Source organism: Saccostrea echinata, unplaced genomic scaffold (genome assembly GCF_033153115.1).
Source record: "Saccostrea echinata isolate AGI-Se365-2 ecotype Australia unplaced genomic scaffold, CSIRO_AGI_Sech_v1 ptg000004l, whole genome shotgun sequence".
Taxonomy (NCBI): Eukaryota; Metazoa; Mollusca; class Bivalvia; order Ostreida; family Ostreidae; genus Saccostrea; species Saccostrea echinata.
Genome location: NW_026889753.1, coordinates 7,733,330 through 7,761,009, shown reverse-complemented (window position 1 = coordinate 7,761,009; position 27,680 = coordinate 7,733,330). Strand labels below are relative to the sequence as shown.

Here is a 27,680-nt window from a genome sequence, read left to right as displayed (position 1 = left end):
TGCTCGCCCTCTCCCAACTCAGTATGAGAAATTTGAGTCGGTAGCTATAGGTAGGTAAGAATTTTTTTTTCAAAAATAATTTCAAAATCAATGCTGAATTTACAAAATCTATATTCGAAATGCATAAAAATGAATTGCTTCCTGGAAGTTAAAAAGTTTTGAGTCAGGACATTTTTAGCCAGTCGGTCGGGAGAGGACAACCAAACAATTTTTTTAAGATTTCCTCATTAATTTTGAACTTCCTCGAGCTCGTTATTCAGGTGTGAAAAGAATGTCGAGATGTATTTTGTCGTTCAATTGTCGTCCTGGACTTCGTCCTTAATATTCTGACAGCTATTCATCAGCTCAGTAATTGTGAGTTGTTGGACGTTAATGTCAAAATCTTACATTATTTCTAAGATTCTGTAATTGTTTCATCGTATGCAATTTTTTTTTCTGTTGCCAATTTTTTTTTTTTTTATCTTTGTTAAACCTTAACGTTTTCATTTACATTAGACGACTTGTATTTCCTTTTGGAAATAATTCACCGAATATTCGACCGATAAATATAACTTTTGTTCCAATCAGTTATTGACTCATATATATATATATATATATATATATATATATATATATATATATATATATATATATATATATATATATATATATATATATATATATATATATATATAAAACACATATATACATATTTAATTAACTAATAGAAATTTAGATAGAATCATCATTAAATAAAGACGATGTGTCAAGACTTTTAAGTTCCGATAATCTTGAGAGTGACGTACATGTATATCACGAATTTGACTAACCTTTATTATAACTGGCATATTCTTCAGCTCCCTGAATGGCTTAAAGAGTGGATATAAAGATATTTAAGCATTGAATTATTTTTTTTGAAACCTGAAATCCCATAGCTGCAACTGTGTGTGATTGATTGATTGTATGTCCCATTCGAGAATTTTTCATTCATATAGAAACGTCATCATACATGTATACATGTAGCGATGAAGGGCTTCAGAAGACCTTTACTCGGCACTCAGGGCCATTGAGCTCAACTGTGTGTGCAAACAAATCGAGTAACGCTAATTATCGCATTATGAAAATTTGTTTGCACATACTGTTGCAGTTAATATACTAAATTTGGCATAAAATAATAATTCAATGATTATGTTGGAAGCAAGTTTTCAACAACTTTTCTAGCCAATTCTTTTCTATGTGAATCTTTAGTCATCTTCAGTTTGAAAGAAAAATCATATATCAAAAACGTCTAGTGTATTAATCAATTGAAATACCAGGTTTGATTTATATATGTAATGGTTGTAGAAACAGAAAAAATGCATAGTTGTTTTGGATTGATAATTCTAGCTATAAAAGATTTTTATTTGATGAAAGAGTTTCAAAAATAATTTTAGAATTCTTTCAAGCTGTTGTTTTTAGGCTACAGAAAAGGTTTGTTATTGCTCAAGTGGAAGCTAAAATAAATATAATTATGAAGTACATTACTTATACATTGATCTTGTGATTGCAAAATATGATTTACATACAAGCTTTTGGGATTGTACATGACGTCTAAATCCTTAATCATCAATGGTCCATCCTAGGATTTTAGTATGATCTAAATAGAAAATTTCTTTTGTTTTGAGCTTTTTTGGGTTTACCTATAATACATCATTTATTTTCATTTCTCAACCCAGATAGAGCGTGTTTGTTTAGTTAACATCACTCGCGATCGGAAGTTTACAATTACGCGCATAACACACATATATTCTGAGGATATACTACACGAAGGCGCTAAGTCATTCAGTTTTCGAAGAAACAGTATGAAGCATCTTATCTTGCTCTTGTTTGCATGTTTTTCAGGTAAGAAAGAATATCTGTGAACAAATATATTTTAAGTTGAAGAACGAAGTATAATGCTAGGGAATACATGAACATATTACACAAGATAGGCATGGATTTTAGTTTTCAAAATCTGAATATTTCTACTGGTTACATATTTGGTTGCACTTGAGCTTATGATAGAAGAAATTAAATTAAATAGTTTGAATGCATAATACATAAATACAATTAGGATATTAACTTTGGGACCCCAAAACAAGCCGATTGCAAAAATCTTAATGTTTTATTGCTTTTAAGGTATGTCACTCGTCAGCCTTTTAGAAAATTTGAGTCAAAACCTCTTACTTAAAAACTATTTATTACAATTCAATCTTTATAACATATTTAAATTACACAATGTAAAATGTTCAACATTCAATTAAAAAACTGCTAAAAAATTCATAAAGAAACAAGATTTATAAGGGACTATTTCTTGTGGTGGAAGGATATTTAGCAGAAAATTCTGCAAATCTACACATTTATTAAATTTAATATCTTGGAACTTAAGCCTCACATACTTTTACTCAGAGAATATTTTCCGTTATGATATGGCTGGAATATTAAATATAGGTCTCAATTTATATTTTTATAACAAAATTTACACCTTCGCTCAACAAACTTTGCCAAGAAATGAAGATATATTAAGGAAATCGAGATAAAATTTACACAGTTTTTTGCCAGAAAATCGCATATTTTGACCAATATTTCAAAATTTACATCACTGATCCCAACTTTTTCTTTCATTATTTCAAACTACTCGATACTTTTGACCAATCAGCACTTAAGTTGTTAAAAGTTTGATACAAGAAAATATTCTATTGCCTATTTAGATTTTTAATACCCCAAATATGAGACTTTTTAGTGCAAAAAGGTCACAAAATAATTTACGCGCATTAATTTGCATGATTTGTTCAATGATAAATATTATTCAAACTATTTTACGTAAAATAAGATTATGTTTATTGTCATGGTTACATCTGATAAAATATGATAACGGTTAAAGTGATTAACCAAAGAGTTACAATTTAAGTGCAAAAAGGTCAACTTAATTGTACCGTAGCTCAGTTAGATGCACACTGACCCCCGATTTTCTCTGCGATTTTGAGTCATACTATATGAGTACTAATCCAAAATATACTTCTCAAAAATCCTTGATATAACAAATTTCACGAGTGACATACCTTAAGTCGGATGCATATTGAGTCCTTCCAGTAGGATATATTTCAATAATGTGATTATCATGCCACTTGAAGAAAGGGATAAAAATGAGGAAAACGATTTTTGAGGGTTATTTTCAAAAGGCCATGTGCATTGAGCAATTTTGTTTTACATGCACTTTACTTCACTTGTCGATTTTAAATACATTTATACAATAGGAGGGCAATTTTGTTACGTTGTGAAATTATGCTGAACAACGCTTTATCTTTACTGTTTACAGGAGTGAATGAAGCTAATAGAAAAATAAATCTTTATCGTACTGTACCTTGTTTCATGTTCGTTGAAAGAGATCTGTCAAAACAATCAATGTATCCCTTCTCGATGTCGTTTAAGAGATGTATTTCAGTGTTGAAAATTCTTTAATGTATGAACATACATTTACTTTTTACTTAGAAATATTGCATGAATATACTTAATAGCTTTATATAGTGCTCTCTGATTGCATTTACTCCTCCATGGTTTTACTTCATGAGAATATATTTGATTATTTTAATCGAATTATAAAAAGCATATAACATCTTATGTAAATGTTGTAATATGAAAATTAATGCTGAGAGTATAAGAAATGTTTTGTAGTGTGTAAGTGTTTGGACTAGATATATTGTTATTTTGAGTATACAAGGAAGTACGGCTCAAGAACGTACATGAAGCACTTGATTTCCTAACTTGTGCCATCGAGATAAAAAATACATTGAAATGAAGATCACGATTCTTAAAATGTTGTAACTTGCAAGAGTGATTAGATTCAAATGTAGGAGATTTCGTTTTTACTTTTGGTCGAGACTTTGGTTTTACGGTTTTTATTGTTATTCCACGATAAAAAGTAATATATCTAAATCCCAACAAAATGCTATAAAGAATTTACGGAATGATTCATCTATAATTATAAAAGAAGCCGATAAAGGAGGCGCTGTTGTTATTATGGACAAACTCCATTACAAGGAAATGGTGTTAAACGAGCTTCAAAACTGTCGGTTTTATAGGAAATTAACCACTAACGAGGATCGTCACACAATGCTCAAAGTTGAGAAATTAACTAAAAAATATGCCGACAACTTAACAAAAGATGAAATTGATTTCTTAACACATTTTGAGTTGAAGTCTAGTAATTTCTACGGATTACCAAAAGTCCACAAATCTAAGGAAATCCAAGAAGCAGTGAAAAATTGCGATAACGCATATATTAAAATACCTCAACCAGCTGACCTTAAAATACGTCCAATCATCGCCGGACCTGCATCAAGCACTCAGAGACTGAGTAATTTATTGGACATATTATTGAAACCTCTATGCAAACTAATACCTAGCTTCGTAAGAGATGATATGGATTTCCTTAATTTTATTCCTCAAAATGTAGACCCAAACACCATTCTCGTCAGCTTTGATGTAACAAGTTTGTACACAAATATCCCACATGCTTTAGGACTGGAAGCAGTAAGTTACTGGATAGACAAACATCCGGATATTATAAATGAACGATTCTCAAAGGAATTCATTTTAGAAGGACTTAAGTTAGTTCTAGAAAATAATCATTTCCACTTCAACAATGAGTTCTATCTACAAATAAAAGGAACAGCTATGGGGACAAAAGTTGCTCCTTCATATGCAACCTTGGTGATGGGATACTTAGAGGATCAATTATATGGGAAAATACCGGAACTCTTTGATGACGACTTTGGTAACTATATTAGAAATAATTGGAAACGTTACCTAGACGACTGCTTCATATTTTGGACCAAGAGTGAAGAAGACTTAAATAAATTCCATTCACTTCTTAATAACCTCCATGATTCTATACAATTTACAATAGAAAAAAGTCGTGCGGAACTTCCATTTTTAGATCTTCTTATTATAAAGAATGGATCCTGTATAACTACAGACTTATACTGTAAACCTACGGACACGCATCAGTATTTGGATTTTAGATCGTGCCATCCATCCCACACAAAACGTAATATCCCGTTTAATTTAGCACGAAGAATTTGTACAATTATTACAGATAGAACCCTGCGTTCTAGACGTTTGGAGGAATTAAAAATATATCTACGACGACAAAACTATCCAATTGATTTAATCAACGCTGGAATAGACAAGGCGTCCAAAATTCCAATAGAGAACCTTAGAAATCCACGTCGTGTAGATGACACCACCGATGACGGGAAAATAGCCTTTGTTGTGACCCATAACCCACGAAACAGAAATATCGTTATGGACGCTAAAAGATTCTACCCAATTTTAGAACAATCGGAAAATATGAAAAGTTTAATACAACCAAATGATATTATCAATAGTCGACGACAGGCACCCAATCTTAAAAAATTGTTAACCAAGGCCCGTTTTACTACACAGGAGGAAATTCCAACCATTAAAAAATGCGGAAATCCAAGATGCGGAACGTGTACATATTTAGAAGAGGGAAATAGAATCCAACTTAAATCAGGAATGGAAATTAGAACCAATTCACCAATGAACTGTAAATCCGAAAACGTTATCTACTGTGCAATCTGTCCGACATGCAAAGAATTCTATATTGGACAAACGGGGAAACTAAATGCCCGGGTTCGTGTACACAAGCAACAAATTAAAGACCCTAGTGTGCGTAATACACCATGTTGTGAACATTTTGCAAAATGCGGCAAAGGATTATTTAAGATTTTCCCTTTTTATAAACTTCCCAATGAAAATGAAAATCTGCGTTTGGCAAAAGAGGACTACTTTATCAAACTCTTTAAACCAAAGCTTAATCGAAAATGATACATTATTATATAACATATTGTAAGATTTTATGCATATTATGTGTTCAAGTTAATGCAATATTTGTACATTATCTAATACGGCAACTTTACGCTACCTTGATCTATTATGACGTCACAATGAACTTTTGCTTTTGGACGTTACCAGGTAACCTACCTGACATTTGTATAACTGCCTGAAGAGCCTAACATGGCGAAAGCGCTTGCAGAAAATATTTTGTGATTTTTTGGATTTTTATTTTTTATATATATATATATATATACTAAATGAAAAATCCAATTATTGGTACAGTAAAGTATTGATATATCCAATGAAAAAATCAAGAATCACAAGACTCGAATAATCATTTTAACTGTAAGCGCTTTCTGCCTTTTAATGGCTCTTCAGACAGTTACAAAATGAATATGAAATTGCTTAGTAACGTTCCTAAGCAAGACGTCAATTATTGTCCTTTGTGACGTCATAATAACGTTAAAAGGTAGCATCATAATTCGCACAGTTACAATCACTTGTAATTCAAAAACAAATAGAAAATTAAATAGAAATTTAACTCTGAAGCAATTATTTTCTGTTAAGTTTTGGGTTATATAATTTAATAAAGTAGTCCTCCTTTGCTACTCTGGATATTTCACAGTCATTGTGCATTTTATAAAATGGAAATATTTTAAAATTGCCTTTCCCACAGATAGCAAAGTGCTCACTGCACGGCGTATTTCTTATGTCAGGGTCCCGAATTTGTTGTTTATGGACTCGCAGACGTGCGTTCAGTTTGCTGGTTTGTCCTATGTAGTATTCATCACAGGTTGGACAGGTTATGCAATAAATAACATTTTCTGACTTGCAGCTCATGTTGGCGTTTGGTGTTAATTTTTTTACAACATTTTAGAGTTTTTTCACTGCCCTCCTCCACATATTCACATGTTCCACAGTGTGGGTCACGGCACTTTTTGACGACTTTGGCATTGTCCGATGCAAATCTTGCTCTGGTTAGGATTTTCTTTAGATTGGGTGCCTGTCTCCTGCTATTAATTATTTGTAATTCCTTGATAACGTCTTTTAAATTTTGAGACTGTTCTAAAATGGGAAAAAATCTCCTGGCTGTTTTCAAAATATTGTGGTTGCGTGGATTGTGCGTTACAACAAAAGGGATGTCGCTTTTTTCACTATCATCCTTGTGGCGATTGTTCCTTAGTATAGACGTAGGGATGCTTTTTGCCTTTTCAATTCCGGCATTTATAAGATTCTCCGGATAATGTTGTTTTTTGAGATATGATTTAAATTCTTCTAACCTTTTTGACCGTAAAGATGTATCGGTTACTATTGTGCATATGCGTCTTGCCATGTTGTATGGAATATTACGTTTAGTATGCGATGGGTGACATGAATGAAAATCCAAATACTGGTGCGAATCTGTTTCTTTGCAGTACAGGTCTGTAATTATTTTGGTATCACCCTTAATTAGAAGGAGGTCTAAAAATGGTAGTTGACTGTCACTCATCTCCATAGTGAACTGAATTGATTCCTGTAAATGGTTAATTACCGTGTGGAATTTTTGTAAATCATCTTCAGTTTTGTTCCAAAAAATGAAAATATCATCCAGGTACCTTTTCCAGTTTTGGCAAATATATTGTGCAAAAGTTTCGTAAAAAATTTCCGGAAGTTTGTCATACATCTTTTCTTCCAAGTAACCCATAACTAGGGTGGCATAAGTTGGAGCCACTTTGGTACCCATAGCTGTGCCCTTAATTTGAAGGTAAAATTGGTCATCAAAATGAAAATGATTATTTTCTAAAACTACTTGAAGAGCTTCAAGTACAAATTCTTTAGAAAATCTTTCATTTGTTTCTATCGGATATTTCACCATCCAAAAGTTCACAGCTTCAAGTCCCAAGTAATGTGGAATGTTGGTGTATAGACTGGTCACGTCAAAACTTACAAGAAGCGTGTTCTGTTGTACTTCTTCTGGAATGTAATTAAGAAAATCCAAATCATCACGGATGAAACTTGGTACTTTTTTGCACAGTGGTTTGAGAATTAAATCAAGTAGATTGCTCAGTCTTTGTGTACATGAGGATGGTCCTGCTATTATAGGACGGAGTTTTAAATCCGAGGGTTTTGGAATTTTCATATATGTAGTTTGACATCCTTTGATACTAAGCAATTTCATATTCATATTCATTTCATTTCATATTCATTTTGTAACTGTCCGAAGAGCCATTAAAAGGCAGAAAGCGCTTACAGTTAAAATGATTATTCGAGTCTTGTGATTCTTGATTTTTTCATTGGATATATATATATACATATATATATATATATATATATATATATATATATATATATATATATATATATATATATATATATATATATATATATATATATATATATATATGTGTGTGTGTGTGTGTGTGTGTGTGTGTGTATTTATCTGTGCGTGTGTCTGTGTATGTGTGTGTGTGTGGCGTAGACAAAACTAACATCCCATCCGCCCATCGGCCACATCGCTCACCTGAGCACACTTTGGCTAGGAGTTCTGTATTTTGAGTGGTATCAACCTATACCTAAGGGGAGGGGGCATGATTTGAACAAACCTGAATCTACACAAACTGAGGATGCTAACATATATTTTGACAAATCATGGTTTAAGAAGTTTTTAAAAAGATTTTTTTCTTATAAGTTTTATCTTCTACTGAGGCCCCACGCTACCCCCAGGTGTCATAGTTAGAACAAACTTGAATTTACACTACCTGAGGATGCTTCCATATAAATATGACCAATCATGGTTTTGCTGTTCTTGAAAAGAAGATTTTTTAAAGATTTTTCCTATGTATATATGTAAACCTTTAATCGTCCACTGTGACCCCACCTATACCCAGGGGTCATGATTTGAACAAATATGAATCTACACTACCTGAGGGTGCTTCCATACAAATATGACCAATCATGGCTCTGTTGTTTGATGGTTCAATGTGGCCCCACCCTACTCCCCCGGGTTCGTGATTTGAACAAATTTGAATGTACACAACCTGAGAATGTTTCCACATAAGATTCATCTTTCCTGGCCCAGTGATTCTGGAGAAGAATGATTTTTCTATGTATTCCTATATAAAATTTTGAATTCATTGCAGCCCCACCCTATCCCCGGGGGTCATGATTTGAAAATACTTGAATCTGCATTACCTGAGGATGCTTCCATATAAATATGACCAATCATGGCCCAGTGGTTCCTGAAAAGAAGATTTTAAACATTTTTCCTGGCCCAGTGGTACTGGAGAAGAAGATTTTTAAAGATATTTCCTTTGTATTCCTATGTTAAACTTTGATTGCGGTCCTGCCCTCCCCCCGAAGGTCATTATTTGAACAAACTTGAATGTGCACTACTTTAGGATGTTTCCACATAAGTTTCATCTTTCCTGGCCCAATGGTTCTTGAGAAGATTTTTAAAAGATACCATTACTTTTTCACTAATTTGTAATTATCTCCCCTTGGAAGAAGGCTTGGCGTTTCATTTGAACAAACATGAATTCCCTTTACCCAAGAATACTTTGTTTCAAGTTTGGTTGAAATTGCATGGTCCAGTGGTTTGAGAAGAAGTCGAAAATGTTGAAAGATTACAGACGGACGGACGACGGACAAAATGTGATCAAAAAAGCTCATTTGATCTTTCAGCTCAGGTGAACTTTTTAACCACAAATTTTATCTATTTTTTTTTTAAATATCAACATATGGTATATGGGCAGGCAACACTAAAGCTATGAATTTGCTAAGTATTCTTACTATTTTGTTTCCCGGTTTAACCCATAAGTGGGCTAGTCCAGTCATAAACAAACACCATTCAACAAGTGATGATTCAGTCTTTTGGTTTTTCCAATTTTCTTTCAATATTATAAAATTATGTACATTATTAATGACCAAACAGTGGTATGTCTTAAATATTCGTTAATTTATAATATTTGGTAATCACATTATTCAATTTAACACCTTGCGTAATGAAGTAGCGTAACTATATCGCTTCTTGATGTATATCATTGTTTCCACATTTTATGCACAGCCACGATTGTAGCGGGACACAGTGTTTGACGTGTCTGTCTTCCGTCCACCTGCCTCTCAGTAAGACTATGCCTTTAGCTCAGTTTCAAAGAAGCTATTCAAGAATTTTTTTTCTAGAAACATGCACTGATACAAATTTGTGAGAACTACATGTATTCAACTGTGTCCAAAGTGTATGACTTTGACCTTAATTTTTTATTTTGCCCCAAGCCAACATGTATATCCCAACATGCGGGTGTATACTATGTTGTGCTCGGGGTGTATGCTTTCGAAGCGATAAAAAGGGGGTCATGGTACGTTTTCTGTCCAATTTCTCAATCCATGGATACATTTCGCCGGAAAGCATATGCTCACGGAAGAAAGCATTATTTTAGGAGTTTATGGATACATAAGACACTACTCTACACTTTCTAGTTTTATTAAACACCTCAACACAGTTCCCAAGATCAGAGCAAGATTGATTTTTCATAACTGGGTTTTTATGATCAAATATCAGTACAAAGCTTCGCTATATCATCACATTTATATAACTATTCAACACATGTTATTTATATTAATGTATGTATAAATTGTCTTGATATAAAATTGATCGTATTTAAGATATTGACGAAAAATGAATACTGTGCTCGGGGTGCATGCAACCTGTTGGACTTGGGGTGTATACCCTCTCTTTTTCTTACAAATGTTAGTACGAATTATCATTGAAAATATTATACATACAAGTTTATACCGGTAAGCGACAGAAAGTGTTAAAAAAAACCTTAATGCCGAACCAAAAATTAATTTCCAAAAACATACTGACGTACAAAATAACAAGCTTAAAAATATTAAAGAAAGACTCAATTAAATATTGCAAAAGGAACGATCACCAACAGTCATTAACAGAATTGGCGCTAGATGGTTTGCAACTAACGAAAGTTATCTGAATTGACGCTAGATGGTGCACACGTATAAATCTCATGGAATCACCCCAAAGCCCCCCCCCCCCCCGCCCCTGCATTGAGGACACTTTTACCCTTCTTCACCGTGTTTTAATATAACACAAACACTGTGTGTATTGTGTATTATGAGTAAATATTTTTTTTTTGAAAAAGTGTGCAGATAACGAACAGTGATCGATCTCATACGAACTTCAAAGAATACAAATCTGTGAACAGGACATTAACACAGACCATTGTAAATTCATATGTATAATCAAAATTTGTTTGCCATTCATATTTTCTTTCAGTTTCATCAATAGATGGATTCATTATATTCCCTCATTTGAAAAGATCTCATATTTTGCCACATCATTTTAAACAAGTAAAGTCGATTACAAAAATGAACCGTTTTAAGGGACGACCATTTTCTGCGGTTGTGGGATAGGGGTGGTACACTGTTATTAAAGAGATAATTAGCTACTCTTGGATACAATTTAAAATTTCACCACTCCTGGAATTTTCAGTTATTAATCTCTATATAGTAAAGTAACCCAAAAAATTACCTCGGATCCCCTAGAATATTGTATCCCTTGGGCATAGTTAACAGCACATAAATAATTCGAAGGAAAGCAAATTGTCCTTATAAGCCCCCCCCCCCTTCCATGCACCACAATAGACTAAGTGTCTTGGAGATTCAAAAACGTTGTTTGTCTTTTTTAAATTATCATAATTATCATTATTTATACTTTAAAAATTTTATTTTACTTGTCCAAAGATTTCTTTCTTTTTCATTTTTGATCTACGTCTAATTTATTAAAATCATCATAATGCATTAAATTCACACTTATTACTGTTCAGCTTTGAACATGAATCATTCACAGCTTACAGTTTTATTATGCTATGGTATTTTAATAATAATTTTGAAATATCATTTTTGAACCTAAATTAATTAAGTAACTCATCCCTGTAAACAGAGGTGGGGTCTGTTTACATTATGCGATGTTTATGACATAACGAAAAGACAAAAAAAAACTATTTATTTGAAGTCATTTAGAAATATTAATAAATATTTTTAATAAGCAGAAATTATGAAAGACATAAATTCTAATTGTTAAAATGATGCATACTAAACATTCATTAGGAGAACATCTTGATGAGTTGCCTTTAAATTGAAAAGAAGTGGGTGATTTTTTGGTCATCACATTGGGTCTGTTGATCTTTTATAAGCTAGTTCGTTTTGTATTTGAGAATATTTTTGAATATTAACTGTTCGTTTTGAATTAAGGTCCTTTTTAAACCTTAACATTTGATACATGTCATCATAAACTTTCACTGTAAGGTCAATCAAAATAGAATGATTTAAAAGGGCGACTAACATGTATCGTCCTGTAAATCGATTTCATGTACCCCGAGTTGCTCTATATTACAAAACCGGCGAATGATATAAATATTTAATAGTACCGTAAGAACAATCACTTGTATACGTTATATTTTAATGATATTTCGCATCAGGACATTAAGAAAAATAGGGGGTATACACCTCTGATCCAACAGGTTGCATACACCCTTAACACAAGAACATTTTTCGTTAATATCTTTTAATACGAGCTAATTTCCAGACAATTTATACATACATTAATATAGATAACATGTGTTTAACAGTTATATAAAAGTGATGATATAGTGAAGCTTTGTTCCGATATTTGATCATAAATACAATCCCTCCTCAAAATTTTATGGGTTCAAAGTAGAAAAACTGCATTCATTTTCATAGAATGTAGATTATATTAATAAATAATGGCAAAAATATATAGTTTGCCATATTTTTTAAGATGTAAGACAAAAATAAACAGAAGCATATGTCAACATTAAAATTTGTACATTTTAGTAAACATTATTATAAAAATAATGTAGATTCACAATTGTGATGCTGAAAATTCTACCTTACTGCTTCTTTATAATGTTTGAATGTGACTTTTAAGGAAACCATTCTACATTAGAAATACAATTAAAAAATGCCTGAATATATTACATGAGAAGGAGTAATTGCCCTTGGCAACATTTATTAAAGATTGAATAGTTGGATTAAATAAATAAAAATATTCAATTTTTTTATTCTTTTCTAAACAAAATTTGTTATTTTACATATTGAAAAGCATTCTTCCAAAAGATATATTTCTATGGGGTATGAATTTAAATTCATAAGTTTTTGCAAGAACATATGACATCACAGGAGGGTGGAAATACCTTAAATAATGCTTTCTTCCGTAAGCATATGCTTTCCAGCAAAATATGTATCCATAGATTGAGAAATTGGACAAAAAAAGTACTACCTTGACCCCCTTTTATCGCTTCGAAAGCATACACATCGTTCACAACATAGTATACACCCCACATGTTGGGATATACATGTACATGGTGTTATATATGTAGCTCAAGAGAAACCAGATATTTTTATGCAAGTCAATGCACTTCTACATTGAAATGTTATCCAAATACATGTACATTCAACGTATATCCTTGTTCTTTGAGATGAAAAAAATATGTTCACATAATTTTTTTTCTTTTCATTCTTCTTATTTGTTCCAAACAAGTTAAAAAAAAAATCATGGTGCTTTCTTATATACAAGGTCCTAAAAATGTACGGTTATGAAATATTTTAAGCCCCCCCCCCTTCAATAAATTGATGGAAACTTTCAGCACTTTTCTTGCTTATACGTTATATTGATTGCATTAGTCAGGCAAGTTTTTTGAAAAACTATTACTTGTGTTGTTTCATCTTCGCTAGCCAAGGGCTTCTGATACGCTACTCTCCTCATAAGCCCTCTCCTCATAAGCCCTTGGCATACGGTGTTAAAAAAAGTTGGGATTTTTTCTCAAGTTGTGATTGGAGTTGATCGACATCGTTCGACCAATCAGCAATTGTTTTTTGTAAATGACGATATTTGCGTTCGGGATATATCTTGACTCTTTAATATCGGTAATGTAAAACGCAAGTAAACAATGATCCGTAGGATAACATGCCATTCTATGAATAGCAATATGGTGTCATCCTATTTCTAAAGCAACGTGCAAAATATGTGATTAAGAATCTATACTGAAGATGTAGATTTGCATTTTAACATGTTTAAATAACAAATTAACATAACTCAATACCTTCTTGTTAATTATTCTTTAAAAAACAAAATTTTTTAAAATACGCTTTTTATTTCTGTCGATGACGCAATCTGTGCGTACCTGGTAAGAATCATGATCACGTGACAAAAACAATCCCGTCTTTTGTCAGCACCGTATGCCAAGGGTTTATGAGTAGAGTAGCGTATCAGAAACCCTTGGCTAGCGAAGATGGTGTTGTTTATAGTTACCGATAAACTCACAGCTTTCATTCTCTATTTTTTTTATTGTATAGACCTGACGACTTGAATTTCATTTTGGAATTAAATCTTGGCCGATAAATGGAAACATTGTTACCAATCAATTTTATCTCCATACATGTAGGCGAATACATACTTAAATGACAAAAAATTTAAAATCATGCGCTGCTTGACGACTTCCACACATAAAGAGACCAATTGGCGGCAAAAATATCGAGATTAGAAGCTTTATAATACGAATTGCATCAACAAAATATCTCATTTTACTGCTAACATTAAAGCAATAGTACAAATTGCATCAACAAAATATCTCATTTTACTGCTAACATTAACGCAATAAATTGAGTTAACAAGAGATGTTATAACTTTTAGGAGTGTCCTCGGAATGTAATTTCGAGAGGGACGTTAAACAACATACAATCAATCAATCAATCGGAATGTAATTTGCTAGGGATATCCCAATGCTTTCAAGGGTTGAAGATGCCGGACATGGATTCAACGCCAGATCTTCAGACAGCATGCACGTGAGTAGTGAGAGTGATATTGCTTTCAAACGTACGTGTACTAACCATTCATACTCAGAGAGGTTCATTTCTGAATACAGTGTATTAGATGAAGTGGTGAATTAATTTGACTGTACTTAAATATGGCAAATTAAATATTCTTCCCCTTTCTTCTAGAGCATCAAGTTTTGTTTTTCAAACATACAAAATAAGATAGAAATTACCATAAATTTGTCATGGAAATTGATTTAAACTGAATTTCCTTGTGGAAATCTTTTCTGCAAATAATCTTACTTTAGGACAAGGTTAAATCCTCTATATTCAAAACGGTGTAAAGTATGAGATCCAAACCATCTGCTTTACGAAGTGATGTTCCTGATTACAATTCAGTACGTATTCTGTTAATCTTTGTGATCTTTTTTCCGTCTAAATGATCATTATAAGAATTCATTATTTAAGGAAGTCAGTTCCTCAGGTTCTGAAAATAAAAGTAACTGAAAATGTTCACAAAATGTCACTGAATCCCCAAAGTAATGTATATCTACCCGTGTTATTTCAGAATACATGAATAAAAGCACCCATTATGCATTTTTAATTGAAAATTTATCATCATGTATATTTCATGATAAAAGCATAGGTATCCAGGAATTTGCGAAAATGTGCATGTTTCAATACTTATGCGGTATTATAGTTCTTCTATTAACTTCAACTGTTATATAAAACATAGTGTTAAAAAGCAAGACTGTAGTATCATTGCAAGATATCACAGAACATTTCAAATTTCATTTCATGCTAATAAACATCCAGATTTCTCTAAAAATATTATTCTTTTATATAGGGTGCAAATGTTTACTATTTACAAGGCCGTTTTTAAGACTTCAAAGAACTTGAATCATATTAAGAATCATTAAAAATGATTTAAAACATGAAATGAAATTATTGCACCAAAAAATGTTCAATTTTAAGCTTAATTTTGAGGCTTTTTAATTAAGTAATGATTTTAAGAGTTATTGTCCTGGCTGAGGAGCAGATATCCGTACAGTGGTATGTTCCGTATCCTTTGATAGAGAGACTACATATAGTCAGGAGAAAAGGGATTCTAGACTAGGATGTTTCAGAAAAAATGTCTAGTGTAGGATTTCGCCCACGGATATCACACACTGTTGGAAATTAGCTCATGTTCTTCCACTATTTAAGAAAGATGACCTTTCCATCACTTCATATTATACACCAGTTTCTTTGTTGATTTGTATAAGCAAAATATTTGAAAGAATTTTTTTTAAAACATGTAAACAATGACCTTTTTTTTTTTTTTCTTTTTTTTTACAATTATCAAATATCAAGCAGGTTTTTTTACCATGCCATTCCACAATACATGTATAGTATACCATTCTATAGTAAAAAGTATTGAGGTAAATTCTGCTGTATGGTGTTTTGTGATTTATCTAGAGCATTTGATAGAGTCTAGCATAAAGGCTTAATTTACAAACTAAAACCGTATGGAATCAAGGGTAGATTGGTTAATAGTTATTTATAAAACAGAACACAAGTCATGTATAGAAATCCTTTTTCTCTGTAGGACATGTAAAAGCTGGAGTTCCAGGGCTCAGTACTCGGTCCATTGTTATTTTTATTGTATGTAAACGATGTGGATGAAAATATGATATATGTTTGTAGATTATAAGCAGATGCTAATTCGTTACAACAATGTTCAGATAATAGTTATCATACTGAGCAAAATCTTAATCATGATCTTAGAATACTAGATGAATGGTCAAAGAAAAGGTTATTGAAATTTAACCCACAAGACCAAAGCTGTATTTTTTTCATTTAAAAAATGTGCATCAGTTTCCTAAATTATTTTTTGACAATTGCCAATTAGAATATGCTACAGAACACACACATCTTGGGATACTACTGTCTTCCAACTTAGGATGGTCTTATCATATTGATATCATTGTAAAGAAAGCTTACAAAAAACGGGGGCTACTAAAAAAGCTAAAATTACTGTGTCAAGAGATATTCTATCCCAGATGTATATATCTTTTATTGGTCCATAACTAGAATATGCTGTTGAAGTTTGGTCTGGATGCACAAAGACAGACATTGAAAACCTTGAAAAAGTTCAATTAGTTGCTACAAGAATAGTTATTGGGCTTACAATTATTGCTTCAAGAAATTCCTTATGTTTGGAAACAGGTCGGGAAACTTTGGAATACAGAAGAAGCAGAGCAAAACTAATAACAATGTATAAAATGCACAATAATTTAGTACCTACTTATATACAAAATTTAGTACCTGATACAAGAGGCAATATTACAAGATGCACTACTAGGAATTCCTTAAACTATTCTTTGCCAAAATATAGATTAGAATTATTTAACAAATCATTTATTCCTGATACTGTCAAAGTGTAATTTCCTTAGTGTTAAAGCAAAGGTGGCAATTTCTATTAACATTTTTAAGAACTGTTTACAAAACAATATTGTAAAACCTCAGAAATATTCTTCATATGAAAAAGGTTTTTGAACATAATTCATACAAGATGACTTACAAGTCATGTACTCAATGACAATTGAAAATTGTTAAATAAATGAAAGGCACTGGTTTACACTGACAAAACTATAGTAGTACTGCAATAAATTTTACAGTTTAAAAATAGGCGTATGGTTTTGAATTTAGATTAGAATTGTGTATTAACGTATCCGCACACACACTCACGGACAAAATAAACTAAGTGCTAATTGTAACGGGAACCATTACTGATGTTTCCCCAACACCCCCAACTCCCCTATGGGCCTAATTCCCTATAAATTGGAAATTCTTTTGTTTAATAAATTTACACTTTATTTGCAGAAGTATTTAATCCAAAAAACAACGCCGATATAGTCCTTTTTAAAGCATTAGCCAATCATAATTCAGAGCACGCGCATGCCCATGTTTTCTAGATATTTCACATGTCTTCCTCATGAAGAGACTCACAATAAATACATATGTAAGAAATCTCAAAGCTATATAAGTATTAGCCAATCAGAATCCAGCACACGTGCATGCACATTCTTGCATTCAATTTTGATAGTAGCACAATGTAGGAACCCTTTATACCTATTTATATTCTATATTTCATCCTGTTTTGTTGAAAACTTAGAAAGTTACAGCCATTTAAAGTTTAAGCCAATCAAATTGCAGCACACATGCATGTGCGTGTTTTCACGATATCTCATATATATCATAATGTATGTTTTAAATTTCAAAGTATTTCGTCAAAAAAACAAAAGCAATACAGGAGTGGTATCATTCCCCCTCCCATTTCTGACGGGGGTTACTCTATATTTGATTTTGATGATGGACATGCAGCTGAGCAATACAGGTCACGTAATAAAAAATTTCTATGTATACATTACCTTTATAAAAAAAGAAAAGAATCTCTCTCTCTCTCTCTCTATATATATATATATAGAGAATAATACATGGCAAAATCTGTATCACACCCCATATCAACCCGAGACTCCAATATCAGCCCGAGGGCCGAAGGCCAGAGGGCTGATATTGGTCGAGGGTTGATATGGGGTGTGATACAGATTTTGTCTTGTATTGTTGTTTTTATTATATATTTGAAAATAATGTCTAAAAATCATATATAAACTTGTAAATTAATTACTGAATTTTTAATAATTGAATGTTTACCGTTCTGTTTTTGTTGAATTTCCGTTTCTCAATCTTTTTTAAAGGCAAATAAATGCATTCAGCGATAAGAAATGAAATTATTATAAATCAAACAAATAATTATTTTGAATAATATAAAATGTCTGATGACATAAAATTACAATTTGAAGAAACTTTGGAAAGAAATAGGAAAAGATCCGAGGTACTCCGAATGAAAAATACAGAGATGTTCCGGAAAGGTGTAATAAAGGGTGAAATAAAGGGTGCTGATACAGGGTGTGTAATACAGGGCGCGTGCCTGTGTTCATATTAGGGATGCAAAAATCCTGTATTATATAACAAATATATAATAAATATATATATCTAGGTTTTGTTTTTATTAATATCATTTCCTTTATATAGAGAGGATTGCTTTTTTTAAAATATATATTTACAGGATTGGTAATGATGGGTTTTCTTAATTTTGATGTATGTTCTTATGCAGTAAATGGTAGTAAGGTTTAACATTATTATTTATAAGTTTTTATGTGTATTTTACAGGTCATACAGACAGGTGATAAACTGTATTGAGCCGTACAAAAGCGCCTGCGCAGCAGACTCAACCTTCCAATCGATGATGAGTAGTCTCAATATGGTGTCTGGATACTGTGGCGGTAACTATTAACAAGTCCTTTATATAGCTATCATAATCCCTTTACAGCAGTGATTGGGAAGGCCATAAAGGTCAATGGGACTATGGCGCAACTGTCAAAGTTTTTAATGGGCCATTTTGAAAATGAATGGGCCATCTATATATTCTGATGGGCCATTTGAAGAAAAAACAAAATGACAATCAAAATGTGAAATAGGAAAGGAAACACGTTTCTTTATTAACCAAATCTTATTTTTCACGTATGGAGCATTGTACATTTAATGGAACCCGCGAACAATATAATTTTCTCATATTTCGGATCAATAACGTCAAAATCTCAATTAAACATGGGAAATGAGTGAGGTAATGTACCTTTGATGTCCTAAATGAAGCGCTTCATGTAACAGGAAACAGTTTTTGCCGGGTTTTAACCAATGAAATTTGTTGTATTAAAATGACTGCATTTAAAACGAAAGTAAAACAAGCAAGAAAGTCGTACGCAATATATTTCCAACTAACATCGCTAAATTTTGAATGCGCACCTTGGCGCCACCAATGGTTGATTTAATGCGCCAATTTTCACTTCAATGCGACTATGGCGCGTGGCGCAAGCCCTTCCCAATCACTGTTACAGTGTGAAAAAGAAATACAAAATAAGTTTTTTTTCCTATGGATGCTTACTCCTCTATGGCATCTGATCCAACCTCTAAAGTTTTAGAGGTTCGTGTTTGCTCTGCTCACAATCTTCATTGTTTGAATGGACTTTTGAGAATGGTTACTGTTCTTTATCTTCATATTTCATTCTAAATTGATTAGTATTGTCCGAAAGTTTTGCTTAAAATTTATTTGTCGATTTTTTCTTCATATTAAACGTTTTAAAGACATACATGAAATATGAAGATAACGAACAGTATTCAATCTCGAAAGTCCAATGAAACGATACAAATTTAGAGCAGAGCAAACACGGACCTCAAAATTTAGAGGTGGGATCAGGTGCCATGGAAGAGTGAGCATCCCCTGTCGACCGGTCACATCCGTCATGTTTGAGGGTTCTCCATAAGGTTCGTGCACAATGGCGTTTTTGTCAAAATAAATTTTCCAGATATACTTATTTTATGCTTAAATATCTGTTAGGAAAAACTAAGTCAGAATTGTTTGGTTTTTGATTGTTTGAATTGCACGGCCAAGGGTTAAAAGGTAATAAACTTTGAAATAAAGTGTTCTGATTAAAAAGATTATTTTCTGTATAAAACAAGTAAAAGCTTAGTAAAATGAAATATGGAGATAACGAACAGTATTCAAGCTCAAAAGTCCATTCAAACAATACAAATCAGGAGCAGAGCAAACACGGACCTCTAAAACATCAGAGGTGGGATAAGGTGCAATGGAGGATTGAGCACACGCCGTGTGCTCCTTGTCATGATCGGGAAATAACGGAAGTCATCACGTTTATCATAAAGCTTGGTTTAGGTTACCATTAACGTCTTTTTCTAGTAAAATATCCAAATATCAATTAGATGTATCAGACTGTGGTATCTTTTATTTCAAGGTCACTGGGATATATCGAGTCGACATATGAATGAAATTAACTATTGTTAATTCATTATACATCGTCCATATATCTAAATGTCGATATGAAGGCCACATCAAGTGTTTTCTTCTTCTCATCTATAAGATTTTGAATAAACTCTGCTTCATATGAATACAAAAATAGGTCTGTTAATATAAATAAAGTGGCTATTGCCATTTTCTGATATCTTTAGTATTGCCTATACTATACAGATAGTGTAAATTAAGAAAACACCGCAAGAAATATGTTTCAAAAATTTACAGAAAAAGCAACGTCGGCCATTCGAATGGAACAGTGTCCAGTCGTAAAAATTATGTTTTAATACCGTTGAAACGACGTCAGAGACAAAATATTTATTCTTACAACTAGAAATTACTTGACCATTAATTTGAAATTGGTAAACAGGATTTTTCAACGGTATGTACAATTTGAAAGACACTACAAGAAGTGTAAAACACTGTAGATTGATGAAAATACATGAAGGATATCCCAATTCAGCGCAATGTCGGACTGGCTTACGCAACCTGTGTATACGAAGTGTTTATACTGATGTCACTCGTAAATTATCGTGTATTGATTTTAATTTTAAAAATTAAATCAATTATGGTCTATATATAAATATTATTGTACACGCTAAGAAGTATGACACTATAAAGGAAGTATAGCTTGTGTCCATGGACATGTTATTAAAATTCAATATCCATATTTTTGACGTTACATATATCATGAAACTAGCTTACATCAGACTGGGCCTTGCGGCTTGCATATACAAAGTACATATATTTACACCTATAACATTCGCAAAATAGTATTATTGTTTTAATTTCTATATATTTACAAAATCATGGTCTATATTAAAATATTATTGTAAACGTGTTCCAGTGCGGTTATTGTTAAGAAATGTATAGCATGTGTACACGAACGTTATGGACAACCCTCGTACACGCCGTTCAAGTCTTATCTTCATCACTGTTCACTTGTTGGCAGTAAAATAATCCTCAATATGTAATATTCTCTAAAGGTTTTTCATTCTCAGGATAAAAATGAAAATAAATATCAAATAATACACATTAAAATTAGATTCTTACTTTTGGATACCATGTTTTATGTTAATGCAATTTCTACATCTGGAAAGGGCAAGAATTACACTTTCACATATATAGTTATTGTTAATATGTTAGCGCCGTGAAATAAAATAATCTCATAAACTGACAAAGAAGTGTTAAGCTGAGGAAATATTCAAGGACACTTAGAACATTTTTTACACGGAATAAGCATTATGAAAATTGTAGGTGATTCCAGCTGCAATGTAATGAAATGCTACACCGATGCTGGGATTAATATGGATAATAGTGGAAGTGGCTTCCCTAATATAAGCTGGTAAATTTCTCCTCTACTGAATTTCATCATGTTTAATATTATTTATTCACAATTTGTTTCGTGTTTATTCATCCACAATTTAGGACTTTCATGTAATTAAAGTTTGTTTGACCAATTGCGTTTTTTCTTGTTAACTTTTCTCTACACTAGATATTTTTTGGAACACACACACACACACCAAACGAAAATGATCTTTTCTTTTTTACACCACGATAGGCAGTGTTATTTATTCTTTACCAGTTAATGATTTGTTTTTTTGAATTGTTGTAACACATCTTAAATTCCATTTAGTGAAGTTTACGTAGCAGTGAAAACCTGTTTAGACGCTCAAAGCAGTGCGTGTCAGGGAAACACAATATACTCTACGGTTCAAGATGCTCTCAAGCCAGTGGAAAAAATGTGCAGCTCTGCAGGTAAAATTTACCATGATCAATCAGAATGAATAAGGTAACTACTTCATATCCCATGTGATGCTCAGAAAATGCTATTAGATGAAATTCTTTGTGGCTCAAGTTTTGTTCCTCGCATTCTGTATATTATCGGAGTGAAATGTAAAAAAGAAATCCTGCACTTCATAATTAGCTCTACAACAGCTATTTGAGCTGTGCCGAGGAGATGCTTACTCCTCCATGGCACCTGGTCCCATCTCTGATGTTTTAAGATTTCTACTCTACTCACGATTTGTATTGTTTCGATGGACTTTTGAGCTTATTACTGTTCGCTACCACTATATTTCATTGAGTAAACAAAATGTTACAAATTTTAGGAGTGTCTTAGGAATGTGTCTTGGTAGAACTGTCAAAATGTTTCCAATGGTTCATTGTCAGAAATTTTAATGTTTCTATTCAAGATAAAATAAGATTCTTTCTGGTCCCATAATTTATTTGGATAAAAAATATTCGAGGATAATCTTCCAAAAATTGATCTATGTATTAGACGTAATTACAGTGCAAAAAGGTCATAATAAATGCTCTGTATCGCCAAAAGTAGCGCACTGACCTCATTTTTGTTTTGATTTTTCATTAAGCTAGGTGTGTAGATTCTTAAAATATACTTGATAAAAAATTATTCATACTTTCGATAGCAGGATCCAACCTTAATACCAATTGTTAACCTATTTTAATTTTCAAGAGATACTCGGCAATCTCTTGTCTCTTGAAAATTAAAAAGAATTAAGGTACTCGAGTTTGATAAAAACCGGATAATAACTCATATTGGTTATGGAACCTAAATTCTTCCATTATCAAGTGCGTTTCTTAACTCCCGTACAGATGTTTCTTTTTCGTGTTGAAAACATGCTAGGACACATCCAGGATGATTGAATGTTTAAACCTACGGCGATTCTTTTTGAGTGCTTTTTCAGGGTCTACTCAAGTTCATGTCTATGATGGCATATTAAAATGCAAATTCAGATTACGTTTGTAAACATGTACGATTATTATTTTTTCTTTAAATTTTTCCTTTGTATATTTCATTACGACTGATCATGGAGATATATTACCAGGGACGTATATACTAACGGGATAGACAATATCTTCAGCGCCATGCCTATTTCACAAAAATACACATAATGGGAGGAAGTGGTCCTATAACCAATGCTCAAGTAACCGGTTTTCTCAATCTCTCTTTCCTAGTTTCTTTTAATTCCATAGTAATTTTTACTACGGACTACTTCATTTACTTGTACAATACAGACCTTATATCGGGTGAGACTTGTCGAAAGGTAATGTTGACTGGTATTTCCAGAGGTCCATGTTTTGCCCAATTCATGTTTCATTTAGTTTACAGGATTTTTGAGATTGATCACAGTTTATAATCTTCTTTTTCATTAAGAGTTTAGAACGAGGTTTATATTTCATTCATAGATGGATGGTGTATACATAAAAATTACATACATGTAAATCAAGAATTGTTGCTTTTAGATGGTTCTAGCTGCGATGTACTGAAGTGTTTTAGTGATGCTGGAATAAATCTTAGCGATCTGAGCGAAAATCCAAGAAACATAAGCTGGTAAACCCTTCTCTCTCAGGAGAATATATCGATATTTATTTTTTCACATTTAGTCGATTTTATGAAAGTTAAAGTTCTGGCTTTGTATTTAACGAATAAATCAAAAGATCAGTCTATGTAAAATGACTTTAAAAAAAATTAGTTTAATTAAAAAATTATTTAATTACTGATATCAGATTATGTTTTGTGTTTTGCTCTTTCATGCAATTATTTTGTCAAGAAAAGGAACCCAAAGAGATCTTTGGGTTTTTTTTAAAAATTACTTTTAATACTTGGTTAATTAAATTCAAAATATTGGTTATTTGGTCTAATTGAAGTTTTAAAAGTTTATTGAATTGATTTTTTTTTATTGTCAGTCCGACCTTTTGGTTATTGAAACCTTGCTTTGAGAGTCAGAGAAGTTCATGCCAAGGAAACCAGCTATACACAGTAGCAGATAGTTATCGTCCGCAGTTTGAGAAAAGGTGCCCCCAACAAAGCTCTCCAGGTAGCATTTATAAAGAGAAGTTATTAGTGGTCGCTAAAGCTAATCATAAACTTTTAAACATATATTCTGTTAGAGGAGTTTTGTATTTGAATATGGAATTTGTTTTTCAAGTTTGATAGTTTTTTTTTATTTTCGCGACAGGGCATGCACCAGAAATAAGCCTATATCTTAATCAATGTATTACGTTTAAAAAAAATATCTGAAGTACATGTACAATAAATTTAATTAAATACAAGGAAATAATTCTGAAGTAACTTCTTTCTTACATGAAAAAAAAGAATTAGTTTTATCATTAAGTACGTGTACATGGTTAATATAGAGGAACACGTTTAAGAATCTATCACGGCATAAAATGCCCTTTTTAATCTTGTATTAGTGTGCCCTCTTTTAGATCTAGAAAAACACTATTTATGTAACTAAAAAAGATAAAAAAAATAGATATTTGAAACAAATAATCCTCGTTACGTTCCACATCAATTTTAAAATGGCATAATATAAATAATGATTCTTCTTTTTTTCAACAAATGTAGAACTCAAGACAACAAAAATTCCAATGGCTTTCTTTCTGTACATGTACAGAGTAATAAAGTTGCAAAATCTTATATCGAGATAAAGACAGTTGTTTGAATATTATACATGTAGTTGATGTTTATTTTGACAGTTGGTGGTACCCCAGCTCTTGCAGCTAACTGGATCCTTCTATGTGTTGTTCTGCTTGCAATGGTGGCCATTTTTCAATAAAATCAAATGCCTACGTTTGGCATTGGTATATCTGCGGAACATTCCACAAAACCTGAATTATTGATAAAAGTGTCTCAAAATTTGTATCTTATTTTTCAAGTACATTTTCAATATTCAGTATGAGAGATATGTGAATGAATGAAATTGAACAAATATACAAAACGTAAATAGAAAATTCATGCCTCTGTGAATAGGAATTACTAAACATGTATTACGACAAAAAATCATGATATAGAATAAGAAGAAATGGGAAAACAGTTTATATAAAAATTTCTTTTAAAAGCATTTGTTTAAAATACATATACATTTGTTTAGAAAATACATATAGATGTACAGGGTGTTTCATAATATATGTTACATTTTGAATATGGGTGAATTCAAAAAAAATGACCAAATGCATATTTATCAACCCACAATAAAAATACAGGCAATAAAAATAGATTTCTATGTCTCAGCATATGTCTTTAGATAGTGTCTAAATACCTGCCAAATATCGCATTGATATCTCAATTAACAAAAAAGTTATGCCCAAAAATGATGCTAAAATTGTCAGGAGTGCAACACCTTTTTGTGACATTTTGAAATTTCAATATTTTTTGGAGATCTGTGAAATAAATAATAATGCTTTATGTTGAAAATAAAGACTTTCCTGATAATATTCAAAGTATTGAGCTTTAAATATGGACTGTAGTAACTTTTGTTTAATCAAGTTGTGGTCATGGCTGATGTTTAAAAAAATGTTATACCGTGTCAGGAGTGCAACAGAAAAAATGTAGTGATGCCAAAAAAACCTCAACTGTAAAATTCTGAAAGAAAATTAAGACAAAAAAGAATTTTCGAAGTATAAAACAATAACTGATATATATTTTAAAACTTAAAAATGTTATATATATCACAAGCAGCATTAATGAGAGTCAAGTATATGTGTATACCCAATAATGTCAGGAGTGCAACATTTGATGTTTTGCTCCCAAGCATGAAAAAACTATTATCATTATATGATTTTCTGATCTTTATTTTGGAATATAAAGACACAAAGAACATTTTTACCAAATAGATTTATCAATTACAGGATCTGTCTGTGCTTCAGGTCTATATTTCTATGGTCAGGAGTGCAACGCATTTGTTTAAAGATTCAAATTGTGTGACGAAAACACTTCTATTCACGCTTAAAAGTATTTATTAATCAATAATGATCTTTTTGTATAATTTAATACTAAATTATTGACAGTTTTATTATTGAAATCCTTCCTTTTTCAATTTTATCAATTCAGATGTGTTTTTATCTTTTTTGTGATTTTTTTAATGAATGTTAAAAATAAACACACTAAAACATTGTCATAAGATTCAAGTAATTTCTCCTCAACTTCACTGAAGCAACAGAACAAGTTCTTATATAATTTTCACTTCACAATTCTACTTTAAAGGCCCCAATGCTTTTGGTCAGGAGTGCAACAAATATGTTAGAATTATAAATCATTCAATAAGAATAAAAATAAAGAAAAAATGATGAGTAGAATTTTTCTGGTGGGTTACTGTGTTTGTCCTCTAAAAGAAAATATGCTATAAAATATATTTTATCTTCTAAATATACATTTAAGCTAGTTTTTTTGGCATAAATAGGGAATAATTCCAGATAAAATGCGAATTTTAAATACTTTCATCTGTTTTAATACTGAAGTATTGGACTATAAATATTGCACAATTTCATTACCACTTGATGTTGTCAACACTTTATGAATTTTTGTGTACTATGGTTTTAATTTTAAATTTTACTGCAGTCAGGAGTGCAACAAAACTGCTTTATAATTACCAATGCTTTTTAAATATCTTTACTAAAAAACAAGTTGAAAAAAAATGTTTGATACTATTTGATGTTCAAAACACTATGTCTATCAACAAATTACAGAAATTTTACAGTCAATTCAGGGAATAGTTTTCATCATTTCACATATATTTTTAAATACAATTTATATATATTACACTTTGCAAATAATCCTGTTTTAAGGTCTTCAAAAAATGAAAAACCTGCCATAAACGATGAAAAATATCAAAACAACAAAGTGATTTACAAAGTAAGAATGGGTTATTGTGTGTTATAATTTTTAAAACAATGTTAAATAATATACATATCAGATGTCAGGAGTGCAACACAATAATGTGACATAGGGTCACTTCAAAATCTAGTATTTTTTGTAAGAGAACTCATATATAAAATTTCTTTTTTGGCTTAGATTTAAAGAAGTGACTTGAACGGACAAAACAGTGAATTTTGGGGAATTTTATTGCTTCATATTTTTTTCATATTAAAACTTTTCAAACCAGAATAGAAAAAATTATTGTAAAAACAACAATCAAAAAGCCATTTTTTGTCACATGTACAAGAGAAGATACTCAATCAAGGTCTAGATTTAATCATTTATACCCCTTTTACTATTTTGAAGCATAAAAAACTATAATTTCTTGTGATAATGTATTTTAGAAAGTCTTTTAAGGTG

General features: G+C 31.7%; 1 protein-coding gene across 1 annotated transcript; it reads left to right on the top strand.

Annotated features, from left to right (window-relative positions):
• The first annotated feature begins 1,786 nt into the window (after positions 1-1,786).
• LOC133179098 (uncharacterized) lies at positions 1,787-25,545 on the top strand. The gene is made up of 9 exons (XM_061313837.1): positions 1,787-1,860; positions 14,567-14,588; positions 14,641-14,718; positions 18,904-19,016; positions 21,857-21,944; positions 22,236-22,357; positions 23,867-23,954; positions 24,311-24,441; positions 25,103-25,545. Exons 1-9 carry the CDS (start codon positions 1,821-1,823, stop codon positions 25,180-25,182), a joined length of 762 nt encoding a protein of 253 aa, XP_061169821.1. The 5' UTR covers positions 1,787-1,820; the 3' UTR covers positions 25,183-25,545.
• Positions 25,546-27,680: the final 2,135 nt, after the last annotated feature.